Raw genomic sequence first — 16,526 nt, forward strand, 5'->3', positions numbered from 1 at the left:
TAAGTCACACTTTTGGGGGGAAATTTATTTTATAAAATCAGAGACCAGGAACTGAGATTTCATCAAAGGCAAGTTATAGTAATAACAATAGAACAGAAAACAACAAGCTGAATAGGCGTCTGGTATGTTAACATAACATATTAAGAGTTATACAGAAAGATATAGCATAAACAACATGACATAACAAATTCTCGATTTCACTCTAAATCACTAAATCCATTGAATTCTTCATCCTCGGTGTCACTTCTGAGCAACTTCCATAGAACTATAATAAATTATTATAGATGCATAGCAATTCCATGACGTCCGGAGGTAAACGGAGCGCTGCTTCCTCTTCTACATAGCTGTCGTCAGACACGGCATCAGTTCCAGTTAGAATTATTCCGGCCTTTCTAAATCCCAACAGGATGGTTTCGGTTGTCACTGAAGTCCAGGCTTGGTCAGTTCGTCTAGTGTCTTCCAGGGAAGTTGCATGGTGCACCCGCCTGATTACCGTGAAGCTTTGTTCTCCATACCCTCTTTCTGCCAGTCCCTCACAAGTTTCTCGCTCACTCCAAACTTTCTTTCTGCTGCTTGATTACTGTTGTCTGCTGCATATTTCACTACTTGTAGCAGGACAACAGCTTTTTTCTGCAGGAGACATGCACAGTAAAAGACGGACTGATGGTGATACAGGAGTAATAAGAGTAACAGATACTGACACACAAGCCTAGAGCGCCCTCCCGTGACTGTCAGTGTGAACATTTTAATAAGTCGCAGGACCACCCAAACCATAAAAAAAAAAGTGTGACTTAAAGTCCGAAAATTACGGTACATACAACCTCAAAAACCAACCTTGAAAAACATGAATTCTTGCCATGTACAGGCCATTGTGAGAGCCATTTTGACCATTTTCATTACCCAGTTTATTTCCAGGTTGTGGAATAATCAAGGCGGTAATATCTCCATGGACGCATCCAGGTGGCAGACCTTCACCAGAAAAGTTACGCATTACACCTTTAAATACAATAAAAGTCATATTATATGGTATTGCTTAGAGATTTGAAAGGGAATACGGTTTCACTCAATTGCACTAGTGACTCCTTCAAGGTGAAAACCATCTTGACAACCAAAAATATGCAATGTTTCTTTTCACAATAACAGCCACACTATAATAAGACACAGTGACACGATGACATTCCTATATGGCTCTAGACCGTGTGAAAACTGTAGCAAAAACGATGATTAGTGAACAATATTATCGAATGACTTGGCAGACCCGCTCCCTTCTCAGTCTAATTAAGGCACCTACGCACACATTCTATAAGTCATGTATTTTTTACGCTGCTCTATACGACATCTTCTTTGAGTTTCCTAATTAGGCGTCACAGCGAAGAGACAGGCAGCGCGGAGAGGAGGAGGAACAGCTTTGGCTCCCCGTATTATGTGTTTAGTGTCTTTTAGTTGCATCATTTAACAGATAGACTTTTGCGCCATTGCAGTGATGAAATCCCAGGGTGCATTTCTGTAACACGCTGGTCACTTCAGTTGACGAGTTTTAGAAAAGTGGGGTGTTTGGGTTTGGTTTGTCATTACGGTGGCTTCAAGTGTACTTAATGCAAAGTTTATTAAGCGTTATTGCATTCTCTATTTGTAAAGGAATATATGTGAATGAAATAAGAGTACTAGCGGTTTTAGTTCAGAGAGAAAAAGCAGCAGAGATTAAAAATGTGCGAATTCTAACATTGTAACTGATACTTGAAAAGAACACCTTTTTATAAAGCTCAAAAAATGTGGTTTTGCATGATAACGCCTCCACTTGAAAGAGGAGGTATTATGCAAAATCAACTTTGGAGCTTTCTACCATGACGTTTGTTCCCTCTTCAAAAACATGCCTGAAGAGGTATGTTTGAGTAATCTTTCGATCTCTCCCCGGGCCCTGTTCAAGTTTCTTTACTGTTAGCACACAGACTGTATACATAAATGGGCATAGCTAACGCATTAGTCGCTGCATTCAAAATAGGAAGTTCACATGCGGCGTTGTTCGACTCCTTCTGGCCCTGGCTCCCATGGACTTACATTAGCATATGGTCATGATGTTTTATTAATTTTTTTTTGCTATTTTGTCAGTTAAAAAGAAAACTATTCATAATATAGCTTCATTTGAGTGGAGCCGAGCGCTGTAGATGACGTCACACTCGCTTAGTCCACTTTTTTATACATATATATGGGTTAGCAGAATGCTCCTATCCATAAATCAACCCTGTCTCACCCATGTTCCCACACAGCAAGAATCCATAAATATAAAAAAGTGTGATACAAAACCTTACACTACAACTTCACAAACCCAGTGTGATGTGCTGTAGCTTCATTAGTGGGATGCATACTGATTGTGTTGTGCTCTGAAGGGGGAATGACTTAAAAAAAGATAGAGAGGCCTCAAAAAAATAAAAAAAAATAAAAATAAATACATTATTTTAGTATGTTGTTTTGGCAGATATATTTGCATAGTTTGATATAGGACATGGAACTTTTCTGGACATTCTGATCTGTAGGTGTGGAGCTTAAGTAGTAAAAGTAATGCTGAAACAGACCTCTTCACATGTAGCCTAGAAGAAACGATAAAATCCGGGCTGACATGTTTGTAGTTTGACATTGCGCGAGAGACGAGGGAATGAAAAGAGAGAGACAGATGTGATGAAGGAGCGAACAGACAGAACCCACTGAAAACCAGATCATCCTCATCCTCCAAAAATGAAGAAATATAAACCAAAAAAACTAAAAAAAATTCTAATCAACCAAAGATTTTGCGACCTCCGTGCAGTACCTCCGCTAACAGGAAATCAGCCATATTGTATCAAAAATGTGTTACCATTTTGACTGCATGTTTCGTTCAAACATGCTCAGATTCAGCATGTCACCTCCAGACACATACTGTAGGCTCACTAAAGATATCCTTTTCTGTTTTAACTATAGTTCTGTACCATATAGTTCTGTACTGTAGTAACTATAGTTCTATGATTCATGTTAATTCAAAAATGACTGAAAATTGACACAGACATTATTTAGGCCACTCCACTCAAGTTAGGTACACTTCACTGTGGAAACAAGGTGAAAAGCAGATAGTGGCCTGGATGCCATTAATTATTACTTCTACTACTATGTACAGTTTAGAAGGACTAATACAACATATATATTTTTTGCTATGTTTTATTGTTCATATGCAGAACAGTGAGGGGGGTGAGAGAGGGTCTAGATCACAGGTGTCAAACATAAGGCCCGGGGGCCAGATCTGGCCCTCCAAGACCTTTAATCTGGCCCTCGGCTGATTTTCTACTAAAACATTTTAATTATATTTTCTATTAAAATATTGGTAATTTTCTGCGCCCCTTAGCATAGCAGCGTCTCCAGAGCCTCTGTGCATGGCCCCTCCCACCAGAGCAGCACAAATGAAGACTTGTCTCTTTCCAAATGCTCTTGAAGGACGATCGTTTTGACTGTTGACCGTGACACCCTCATCAGCAAAATGTCAAAAATGAGAAAAGTGGAGCCGAGTGCAGAATTTTCCATGAAAAACTGACTTATTCCTATTTGCATACAAGTTAATGTTAAAACATTGTGTTGAAATAGCATTTTTCTTAAAGTTTCAGGTTGTTCATAATATTATAATATTTTGTAAAAGAAAGAGTTCATAAATTTAAAAAAAAGATTTCTGCAATAGATTTGTTTCTCTGCACAAATATTTGAACTTAATTGCTATTTTTGGGGCCATATATGTTATGAGTTTTCTGATCCGGCCCCTTTGGGATCAAAGTAGGTTGGATATGGCCCCCGGACCAAAATGAGTTTGACACCGCTGGTCTAGATGCACAGTTTGTTTTAGTTTCTGGAGCATCTGGACCTTCTGCTCAGCCCCCTCTTGATTCAGTACCAGAGTAGACAGGTCTGTTTTAAGTTTGGCCATTTCACGCTCCAGGTGAGAGTTCTGCTCCCTCAGAGCTATATTCTCTGAAGATTTTTCCTGCAGTTGGGTGTTCAGATCAGCAGAGTCCTTCTGGAGTCTCTGCTTTTCTGTCTCCCACTCTTCAGATTTTCTGCAGTAATCTTCACGGTCCCTCTCTCTAACTTCCTTGAGGGCCTCCAACTCTTTGAGCAGATTCTCCTCTCCTGCCCTGGCCTCAGCAGCTTTAAAGGCTGTTTGGAGTTGAGACATGACTACGGCCATGCCCTTCTCCTCTTCCTCCTTAGACCTTTGTTGGTGTTGAGGTCCAAGCTGCTCTCTTTCCAACTCCTCCAGAGTTAGAAAGGAGTGGACCACCTGTTCCGATGGTCCAGAGGCCTACTGTGGGTTGGTGGGTGTTCTCACCAACTCCTCCATCAGGTTGAACTCCTGGCTGTAAAGGAGTTTGTTGTCTTCACTAGAATAATCACACCAGTCTTTGGACATGTTTGTCTGAGGTGGGTCTCTGTGTCTCGGTCGAAGAGTTGAACTGGGGTTATATAGGGGCGTGTGCCACAACCCACACAAGTTTCAGTAGATAATGTATAATGATCTTAATGATGTCAGAACGAAATAGAAGTACCTGAGAAATTATTTGGTCTTTTTAAGTACCATCAGATCTAAACCAGGTCTAAACCAGGTCTAAACCAGGACTAAACCAGGACCAAACCAGGACCATTCTAGGTCACAATTAGGGCTAAACCTTGTCTATAATTGAACTACACACTGTAGTAGTTCTACCGGACTAACACAAACTAAGAATTAAACTGACTTCAGAAAATATTTGCACTACAGATGATACTAATCCGCCTACCACAGTTTGAGAAACAATGACTTACATTATATTGTATTATAGAAACAAAGCAAGAACCTTGAAGACTCCAGGGATGATGAACACGTGGTCTCTGGTCATTGGGAGTTGAATCTCGTAGTGTTTAGTCCACTTTTCTATACAGTCTGTGGTCACTAAAGATATGATTTACTTCTTACATGGTGGGTGTTAGCCTTGCATACATTTGAGCTCGAATCCACTGGCGGATTGGACCAAAGACAATTTGATTCATCAGCCTGTCTCGTCCAATCGGCTTGAAGTATTCGCTTGAACGTTCCACCTCTCCCCGATGGCTTTCAGCGAGAGCGATCGCAGATTGATAAAGTGTAAAACTCCACTTGGAGAGCCACACTCAATCTGGCCTCTGTCATGTTATGTCAGTGTTCTCTCCCTTAGTTCCTCACACGTACAGGAGCATCGCAACAGCTTTAGCGGGACTGTGAGGTCAGAGGTCATCCTGTCAACTACAATACCAAATGTCTGTCCTTTCATTTGTACCTGGAATAATGCAAAGAAGGTTTTAGAGGTTGTCATCTGGACCATTTTCAATTTGATGTTACGGGTTTGACTCTAGGATTTATAATACACTGAGTTACATCAGTCCTGCCCCCTAGAGTCGTGTTTAAATGTAAAATGGCTGCTGGATGGGAGCCAGAACATCTTGATTGCAAAAACATTGTCCAGATGATTACCTCTGAGACCTTCTCTACATTGGACCACTCCAGGATGAATAGCTGATTACACCGATTTGTATCTGGGATAGATACTTAACACACGTAAAGTCTGTCTGGGTTTACTAATGTGTCAAATGGTCAAAAATGCAATATATGTGTAATTTATCATTGTAAACCAAATATGCCACTGTCTCATCCTGAGTAAAGTGTAGGGCAGTAGTACTTACAGTTTTGTCAATTAATTGGTTGATGATGACCAAACTTTGTATTAGTCAACTCATTTTTTTTTCTATTTTGAAGGATTTATTAGGAACAACAGCAGAAAATGGAAGTTGTGAGCATGTAAAGATTAAACTAAATTCATAAATTCAATCTGTGTTTATATAAATACATTGTTTCCTAGTACTTTTTGCATAAATTGTTGTTTTTGCATGAACTCCCATGCAGGTGTAGGCTTGTGAATACAGTTTGTTTCAGATACAAAGAGATATTTAATAGTTTTGAGAGGTTTTGGCACGCCCCCTTTTTGCAAAGTAATTAATTGGTGGGCAATTTCTTTGGTGTACCAAGAATTTCTTTTGTCAGCTACATACCTAAAAGTTTCTCTGGGCTGGTCAGAATGTAAAACATGTATAATTAATCATTGTAAACAAAATGCGCCATCCTATAACTCTGAGCAAAGTGAGTTTTGACCCTGTGCATTTCTGTCTGGGCTGCGTCATTCTGAGGTCACTGATGCCTGCACCATAATGTATGCTGTTAAGTATTGCTGTGTGAGTTCACAGGGCTGTATTGCCTGAGTGAGTCAGCCTCTGCATGCTAAACAGTCTGTATATTGCGTCTGTAGGGACACTATGGAGGTGGGCGCTGTGGCCAATCTGAGGAGAATCAAGAATGCGATCGGAGTGGCCCGAGCTGTGATGGAGCGCACCACCCACACTCTGCTGGTGGGGGAGTCAGGTACATGCACACAACACTAAGACAAAAGACATATGATGATTCATTGTTTCACTTATTGTAATATAAAATGCAAAGGAATTTTCACAGAACAATTTAGTTCGAGGAATTTGATGATTCATGATGAAATTTGAATAACAAATTCAAGTGAGAGTTAATGAACTGGTGCATTGTTCAGTTCAGTATGAAGTAGAGAGATGATATGGAGTGTCTGTCCAAAAAGACATCATCTAAACCAGTGGTTCCCAACCTCTTTTGTCTTGTGTTCCCCCAAAGTGTTGTCTCACACTCTTGCTCCCCCCAAACAATGTTTATACACTAAACATTGTTTAGTGTATAAAATATATTACTAAAACATTTTAGATAAAAATACTATTAATTTTCATCTTTCTGTAACCATTTCAAGTACTACCAGCCGTCCCTGTAAAACTGGTTGGGAAACACTGATCTAAAATAATCATTATAGTATGTAACTTTTTAACAAAAAAACAAACAAAAAACAAAACTAAAATTATAGCATGTTTTCTTATTTTGGTTGTGTTTATTGCACTGAAAAACCTATAAAAACATGTGTCCTTACTCTGAGCATATCCACAAACCTGACACGCATTTGTTTCCATGGAAATGTTGCTCCTTGGGCTATAATTTTCCACAGTATGGCATAAAACCTCTATCTCCATGGAGAATGTTCTGAAGTATGGTTTTAACTTTCTATTTCCATGGAATCAGGCAAGTGAGGTACCACATCCAGAAAGTTACATACTGTATCTTTAATCATGGGTCAGTAGAACAAAAAACACACTGTGGATATGTTTTATGAAGCTGGGATACCTGATTTTAAACTGTGAAAGGAGGAGATACGTAGTATTTCTACAATCACCAGTGACCCGAGCTTATTCGTGTCTCTCACCAACATCACTAGTGTTCAAATGTAGGGTTTGTTGGGGCGTGTGCACAGCTTTAGAACTCCTGTTTCAGATGGAAAAGCACATCACAGCCAACATGCTCTCGTCCCAAAATGTCACATTGCAACAAATATCAGGCTTACACAAGCGTATACTTACACAAACACTGCATCAAATTCAAGACTAAACCTGGAAATAAACCAGGACTAAACCAGGACTAACCAGACCAAATTAAGTCTACATTAGGACTAAACTGATGGGAAGCCAGGACCAAACATGGACAAGTGTGAACACAGTGATATTGCCAATTATTTCATGATACAATACATACCTTGATACAGGGTCCAATGTAGGGATGCATTGTATATCCCAATACTCTGACCACTGTACAAAGCCTATCCTAATATATGGAGATCCCATAAAAAAGGTGTTAAAAGTGGACAAAATCAATGTTTTAACTATGTAGAAGAACAATGCACAATGCCCTTGGTATCAGAATAAAATTGTCCTTTGAATAAGTCACCTTCCCAGCTCAGCAGCCTTAATGCAGTAGTGAGAAGTGTATAACTCTGCAAGTCATGATGAATTTATGCTGTTTAAAAATATCACAATACACAACCAGATACTAATAGATACTAAAGCTAGTATCGAAACTAGATAGTGATTTGAACAAGTATTGATACTAAGTACGATAAGCAGTACTTTTTTTTATATTACCATTATCATAAGGTCTTATATCTGTAATTTAATGATGAAAATCACATTCTATTGTTTAAATAAAGAGTGTTTTTAATTAGCATTGTGCTATCGGAGTTGGGTATTGAGTATCAAGTTTGTTCCTTAGTATTGAAATCTAGTTACACATATTGCCATGATAGTACAGTCCTACAGAGGACAGTGTGGTTTGTCTTAAAGTGCTGCTCTTTCCACATTTTGCATGGAGGAAAAACTATAAATGTAATCTCTTATAGGAAAATCGTTAGCTTTACCGTGCCTCTATAACCTACACTATCACAGTTCAAATGTTCAAAAAGGTTATATTGCATAGCATTTTCTCCTTAATGCCATATAAAAGAAGTTTTGTTACTGAAAAAAATACAACTCTGAGCAACCCGCATGTCAGTGAAAAAGGCCAAGGACTCCTTCAGTGAATTTTCTTTACCAGACTCCACAGATATTATATAGTAAGGCTTTCACCGCGCCGCCAATGTAAACTCTGCTTTTCCACCAGCAATAAACATGTCCAAGGTCAGAGTGGTCCGCGCTGAGTGACTTGACCTGAAATTGTTGTTCTTGTCTCTTCTAGCGTCTGTGTTTGCTGAAAATATGGGCTTTCTCGCAGAAGACCTGACCACCAACAAATCTCTGAATATCTTCACCGAGTGGCTGAAGGGCAACTGCCAGCCTAATTATCGAAAGGTGTGTGTTTTCGGCTCCCCCTGAAAGATTGATACAGGCGCGGGAGCTTGACAGGCAGAAGTGAGTACTGCAGAGAGGGGAGTTTGGCGTAGCACTGCACACAGATGGACTTCTGAGAGATACTGCGGATTTTAGGTCGATATTTAGTAGTGTAAATAAAAGAAAGATTTCATTTAACTAAATTTGTTTCAGGCTATACAAAATGATTTGAAATGGTGATTTGCATAATAATAATAAGTCAACAAAGGTGCAAAACTTTGGAGTAAGGTTGTCAAAAGTAAAAAAATAAATAAATAAAAAATAAAAAAATAGTATTGAAGTATCGAAAATCGGATACTAATCGAAAGTAAAACTGGTATGGAAACTAGATACTCATTTGAGCAAGTATCAATACTGAAAAAAAAAAAACACAAACTAGAACCACAAACTAAAACTGGACCTTTCTTGAACACTTTTATCATAAGATTTATCAAAACCAGAAAATCACATAACATTATTTAGTACTAAATTACAATAATATTTACAAAAGAGCTTTTAAAACTATCATCTGGGTGTCAAAATTTGGATTGAGTATTGAGTCTGCTCTTTAGTATCGAAATCTGAGCTGAAAGTTTAGAATTGTGACAACACTACTTTGGAGACCAGCAGGTGGCGTGTTACAGGTCAGAACTGTGGAGAGGTGACCCAGATCACAGCTGGTTTCAGGGTTTCCAAGGTCATGGAAATCCTGGAAAAGTCATTGAAAATGTAATTTCCAGGCCTGGAAAAGTCATGGAATTTTAGTATTTCTTTCATGTAACTACAGCATTCTGTTAAATTATCATTAGGCTATTATGATTATTTCCAAACGTATGCGCCTTTTGTTTGAAAGAGACGACAATAAATGCACTGACAGTATTTTGAATGTTTAAAAAACTATAATACCAAACCATAAGGTGAGTGAAAAGGGTTAACATTTCATATTTAGGCCTAAAAGTCTGATCAATTCTACACATGAAGGTGCCGTAAAGTCATGGAAAATTCACTTTAGGCCATAAAAAATTCATGGAAAAGTTTAGAGATTTTGTCACCGACAAAGAGAGAGAACCCTGTGGTTTATAAGATATTTGTTTTAGCAATACCTATAACACCTATAAATTAATAAAAAAAAAACAAAACTGTGGTAACAAACAGGTGACAGACCCTTCACCAGAAAAGTTATGTAATTGCACCTTTAAAACACAATATTTTACTCATTAAAGGTTGTGTAAGGGATTTTCTAAGGAAAGAGAAATACAGCGATCCACAAGTAGAAACTCCTCCTCCGGTCTCCTCCTTACGCTAGAAATCATGCTCGTTTACAGCCGGTGCACGTTAAGAATTGCTGAACAAGCTCCTGTTGAAGTTACCCGTCCAGAAGTAATTTAGCGACCAACGCGTCAGAATTTAGACTCTTTAGATTCAGTCTTTGTCTGCTTCAGAGCATGCCATCGCTAGAATTAATCTCGCCTTTGTTTTGCTTCACTCCGTTTCCCCTTTTCTTCTTCTTACGACTCAAAAACGGACTTTCTTTTGTGGCGAACTGGTAGTGGATTCTTGTCTGCCATCCCAACAAACTTAGTACTAACTGCAAGGAAGCTGCGGTTCGCAAAAGCCTCTAAGAACAGCAGCTTTGGTTGAGAAAACAGCATCTAAACCACGTAATCCCAGCGCACCGGCAAGTCAGAAACACTAGAAACGTAGGGAGTTTGATTGACAACCTAACAGCCAATAGATAACAAGGCTATATTTAGCTGGCCCCACCATGTCCACAGGTTTGATGGATCATAATTACAAGGCTGCTGCATGACTGTATAAAAAAGTGGAACCTTGACATCACCTGCTGCATTCGGCTCCAGTCAAATGAAGCTCATCGAGGCTTGCGGTTTAACAAATTAGGAATATTAATCAATATACAGACAAAATAGTGAAATAAAAACACTAGGATCACGTAGAGCAGGTTGATACAACCATTTTAAGATCAAAATGAGGAGCCTGATAGCAGCAGTTACAGAGAGAGAGAGAGAGGGGTCACAATTTTTTTCAATGTAAAGTCAATTGGAAACAGAATCGATGGAACTGAAAGCGCCCTCGTACTCACTTCCTGCTTGGAACACTGCGGCTAGTGGGTTAGGGTAGATACAGTCTATGGCCACCAAGCAAATGCACAGTTTGGATAATTACTTAATTGTCAACGTCCCCAGAGACAATCTAAATTACACACAGCCATTATTGGTTATTAGTAGAAATAGAGGTGGATTCTGCAGCTAATGTGGCCTTACAGAATAGCATTAGTTGAACATTTTGTAGAGTGGAGACCATTGACACAATATAATAAAGCAAAAATGATCAAATGGTATTGACATTTGGATAATATATTTTCAGCCAATCTGAAATGCGCTAAAACCAGCCTTGAAAATGTGAAAGGGCTGTACAAAACTCAACAAAAGTGCAGAAATATCACCTATGCACTTGTTTTTCAAAGGGCCTGTATTATGCTATTTTATGATCTATGTTATGTTTCCTCATCAAAAACACAGACCTGGAGCTGTGTTTTGTTTCTGTCACACACACAAATCCTGCATATTTAGGTTATGTTCTTCATTTAGATCAGGGGTCTTCCACGTTTTTCAGGCCAGGGACGCCAAACTAAAGGAAAGTGACGCTCTACTATATATATGGCATACGATTGTGTTTTATATTAAATTGGGCCTAGTGTCATGTATAAACAGCTCCTCTGTTATTGTACATTCAGTACTGGGGTATTCTGTTAGCCTGATTCATCAGCCGGTTTCACTTCATCGAAACCGTCTTACCTTGCAGCATTAGGATTTGTTCACTCACCGGTAGGGGGGTACTTTTTTTATTTAACCAATCGCTGCTATTTGGTCGTGACGTATGTAATGAGCCGCTAACGGGGCCAACTGGTATATTAAGCTTTTCCCAAATCCCGTAGGAAGAAGGGCAATAACGTCTTTCCCCGTGATAAAATTCACCAAACATTATTTTTGTTACAGCTTTAAATCCTTGATCTCGGGAATTGTTGCCAACACAGAATGTACCCGATCTCGCACCCGAACATCCGGGGTTTTTGTAGACGGTCTGGTGTATTCCAATTCCTGACCTAGTTGCTGGAGAGAAATAAAATTGAGCAGAGCCAATAGGTGGTGCCAGCCTGCCAAGTATTCCATCAAAGTCATTTAACAAATCCATCTCCAGTTTAAGCCTCAACTTGTTCCATGACAGTGACTCTGAGAAAGCCAGATCAATGAAGCAATGACATCACGGAAAATGGGCTCAAAGCGTGACTTTTTTAATGGTCTGATTACACGAGAGAGGAGCCACAGCGCACACCCGCAGAGTTTGATTTGGGACACAGAACTTTTCCGGTCATTCTGATCTGAGGAGCGAGAGGAAAGACATGACTCCCCCCTCCTCTTCCAGTCACTCCATGGACAGAGAGGAGGCGGGCTGCGTAATGCGGAGCCTGGTTAAAATGCCTGGGGAATGAAGTTGCCTGACTCCTTCATGATGCAAAATAGTATGTGCGGAGGTTAAGTTCCACTGTGCGCAAAAGTGAAGCTGTACCGGACCTTTTCACATGTAGCCTAGAAGAAACGATAAAATCCATGCCAACGTGTTTGCAGTTTGACAGGGAGCGAGAGACCAGGGAATGAAGAGAGAGAGGTGAACAGATGTGATGAAGGAGCAACCAGCCAGAACCTACTGAAAATCAGTTCATCCTCACCCGTGAGCCGCTTTGGGGTCACGACCTATTGACGACCTCTGTTTTAGATCATTTTGGCCCTAGAATCCAATCTTTACTAAACTAAAGGTAAAAGGCGCTGTTAACATGGAAACTACTGCTTCATAACATTACAAGATCGAAAAGAGCATATTGAAGTTTGGAGGTGTAGACTGATAATAAAGAGTTACTCAAATATGTGTGTATGAAACAAAACACAACTCCAGGTATGCTCTTAGCACCTGGAGCCTAAAGTAACAACATTTTGACAGGGCTTAAGGCTCACAAGAATCAGTTTTTTTGTAATATAAGACCTCATAAGTGTATTTTTTTGTAGCTTTTTGAAATGTTTTACTCAATAATCTTCTGTATTGCGTGTAGACAACAATGTATTACCTCTAATGTCAAATGAACTGTTTCTTTATAATGCTTTCAAGTTTCACTCACCGTTTTAGCTCCCACCTCTCCCCTCTAAACACCTCCATCTTACCTCTTCCTGTTTATCTGCCAAAAGTCCACATGGGCCGTCCTATTGATCATATTTACCATATTAGTTCTTAACAAGGACAGCCCCTAATAGTTATTGAGCTCAACTTCGACTGCTCTGTGTCAGTCAAGGACATCGCTCACTCCGCGTTCCAGTTTCCAAACTTTACAATCTCAACTCTGTAATAAATCATTCTATTTAGCGCTAATAGAAGTTGTACCTTGAACTGTTAGTCCTGACAGATGATTCATGACAAGAGCCGGTGCGGAGAAAATGCAGTATTGTTTTAATATTTATGTTCATTCAATACTGTCAAGGGTTTCACAAATCGATGAGAAGGTAAAAGAGGCGATGACAATAGTGACAAAAGCTGCCAAGGTTTCTGCAGCGCTCAATGGCTGATAGCGTTTCAGAGTGGATTTAGATGCTCAAAAATGTGTTTGAAGATTTGAAAAAGTTGTTGCTCAATAAAAGGATCACTGAATACTGTAAAGTCAAAAATATTTCAAATAAAACCTTGGTCAGGAAGGTTAGGTTTTGTGTTGGTGTTGGAAAATATGTTATTTTAAGAAAATACACGGACTAAACACAAGATATCTTTTGATTGGAACTTGTCATTGTGAGATAGGGTGAAAGAGCACCGTAGTGTGGTGTGGGGAATTTCAAATAGCGCAAGAATCGGCACAGAAAAAATGTAATTTGACTCCACAAAATAATTGGTGGTAGAATCAGAAGGCGAGAACCAAACTAGGAATGACTGAACAATTTTGAAAAGTTTTCTTTTCAGAAATCAACTTGTCCAAGTATATTAAAGAAGACATGTTGTGTTTGTTGTTGTGTTGTCATATAGTTATAATCTATGACACCCATGGAACATTATGTTATAATTTAAGATAAGATAAAGATAGAGTTATTGTCCCACCAGGGGAAATTTGTCTTTGGCACGAAGATGCCCACAGACATCAAATACAGTCCAGATAACAGAATAAAAACAGAAATGAATATAGTGCAGTCCACTTACTTCTGCGTAAAAAACAGTTGTGCCCAATGGGAACTGATGTTGCCAACAAAGATTCGTGTAGCTGCACCTCGTGTATAGCTGCAGATCACGCTAGCGAGCTGCAGATTTTTTTCATTTGTACCAAAATGACTACGCGACACTTCCGAATCCTGCGTATATCACACATTAAAAAAATACAATTGGAGAAGAAAGTAGCTACAGAGCAGTGGTACAAAGCAAGTTGACAAAAATAAACACAAACTAACTAAAGTAACTATTTGTCAACCCCTAGTGGTCCCCAGACCCCTGATTGGGAAGCACTGGTCAAAACTGGTTATCAGGTTTTTATGGATAGGATATTATGTTTCTATTACATATCATATAGTTGATCGGTTGATATATTGGTTGAACTGACAGTACATAACAAAATCCTATTTTTGTCAGAGGAGGGACACTTTTGGTAGCCAGGCTGGTGCCACCTAGTGCCTCTGCTCAGTTTAATTTCTCTCCAGCAACTAGGTCAGGCGGTTTGCAAGAACCCCGGAAGTGCAAGTCTGGGCACCAGCCAAGGAGCAAAGAGCCATACATTCTGTGTTGGCAGCGATTCCTGAAATCAAGGATTTAAAGCCAGAACAAAGAGAATGTTTGGTGAATTTTATCAAGGAAAAGATGTTATTGCCCTTTTTCCTATGGGATTTGGGAAAAGCTTAATATACCAGTTAGCCCAGTTAGTGGCGCATTACATACGTCACAACCAAACAGCAGCGATTGGTTAAATAAAAAAAGTACCCACCTACCGTTAAGCGAACAAATCCTAATGCTGCGAGGTCAGATGGTTTCTATGAAGTGAAACCGACTGATGAATCAGGTTATACTTTTGGCTCTTCCTCTCTCAAATTCTCCTGACACAGATCTGCTGACCCTACCTTTCCAGTCCTTCTGTTAAACTGCACTGAGACCTTTGACTGAGACAGAAAGCGACTATAAATGTTGCTGCAGCAAAACCTGAATTTCCCTCGTGATCAATAAATTATCTCTTCTTTGACTGAGATTAATCTTGTTAGTCTAGAACTTTTGTAAAAAACAAAACGAAAATAACTTTGTCATAACAACATGGACAAAAGAATTCAATTTGTAGAGGAAAAAAGCCAAGTCTACCAAAAAATCTTGAGTACCTCTGCCTCTATTTTTGTCTTTCTCTCTTTATCAAGCCTACTGATCCAGTGAGCACCTGCTTTTGTGCGTTTTTGTATCTTTGACTGCATCTGATCCAGTGCAGAGCTGTCCACTAACACTATCATAAAAATGAAACGTCTGCAAAACTACCACCGCTATTTGTTGCTCGATTTACCTTTTGTCAGGACATGTGTGAAGACTCCCTCAGTCGTCCAGGTAGAATCCATGAGGAGAAAAAATTCAGTTTGTCTTCAACATCTTCAAACGTCTTCAACCAAACTAACTTTTGTCCAGTCGACAAACTGAATTTTTTCTCCTTATGTCAGGACAACACATTAATATAAAGCGACTGTAGTGTAAAAATACCGGTATACCTGGTTAATTTTGAAGGGTTTGCCGTGGTCCTATGTTACTCCTCACACATCTTATGCACTCCAGGCATCCTAATTAATCTCCGTAATGAGTTTATAAGCACTTTTCACCACTTCAAGAGGCCAGAGCAGAGTAAACAACTAGCATCCTAACCACACACACTTCTGAAAAATTGTTGTAATTATTGACAGTGCACAGCAGTCATATTTTGACCTCAAGAGCTGCTTATACAATATATCTGTACTGAGGCGAGACAAAAATATAATAATCGTATAAAAAATGTAATATCCCACTTATTTTTCCACCTGTGTGCGCTGTTGAAACTCTCAAACTGAGCTCCTCATTCTCTGACCCAGCCTCACCTGTGTGTGCACCGGCTGGACACCGAATCACAACAACTACAGAAGCACTCTGCGGGTGAGCCAGTAACAGCACTGGTCTGGCCTCGGGTCCTCACTGCTTTTACACTTTATATGTAAACAACTCAAAGCATGAAATGATTTGTTAGTTACCTAAAACAGCACCTAAAACATTATATACCCTTTAATACCTTTTTAATAATGATTGCAAAAGTCAACTGTTACAACCCAGTGCTAGGGACAAAGGAAAGTAACACAAACCAGATATGATGTAAAGTAAACGGGTTTTATAAAGTGATGTAGGTAAGTAAAATGACAACATAAAACGTTTTACATGTGAAAAATCTGAATTCCCCAAAGTTAACTAAACCACTCCTAAACTAAGGTAGCTAAGAGCAACAACAAAAACAACTGCCCAAGAGCCAAGCCAGTAAAATAAACACACTTTACAATATCAAAGAGACACAACTAACGAACGTCTACAGTTGTGAGGGCGAACTGAAACTGCCATCCAGCCGCCAGGAGGGACAAGCGCACAGCACTTTTATTGGTCGAGGTGATTGTTGTGGAAGGATGTGGAAGGAAGGGATTGGAGGAACGGGA

The 16,526-nt window shown here is 39.4% G+C and overlaps 1 protein-coding gene across 2 annotated transcripts in view; it reads left to right on the plus strand.

The window, feature by feature from the left end:
• The window catches only part of aga (aspartylglucosaminidase), a 49,892-nt gene that overhangs the window by 14,383 nt on the left and 18,983 nt on the right, over positions 1 to 16,526 (plus strand). For both annotated transcript variants that reach the window (XM_020917650.2, XM_055159161.1), the window contains 2 exons: positions 6,333 to 6,445; positions 8,654 to 8,766. In XM_020917650.2, the coding sequence (XP_020773309.2) occupies positions 6,333 to 6,445; positions 8,654 to 8,766 (226 nt within the window). The remainder of the gene's footprint in view (positions 1 to 6,332; positions 6,446 to 8,653; positions 8,767 to 16,526) is intronic.

The sequence above is a fragment of the Boleophthalmus pectinirostris genome, unplaced genomic scaffold (genome assembly GCF_026225935.1).
Source record: "Boleophthalmus pectinirostris isolate CB_2022bp ecotype Guang Dong unplaced genomic scaffold, ASM2622593v1 HiC_scaffold_23, whole genome shotgun sequence".
NCBI lineage: Eukaryota > Metazoa > Chordata > Actinopteri > Gobiiformes > Gobiidae > Boleophthalmus > Boleophthalmus pectinirostris.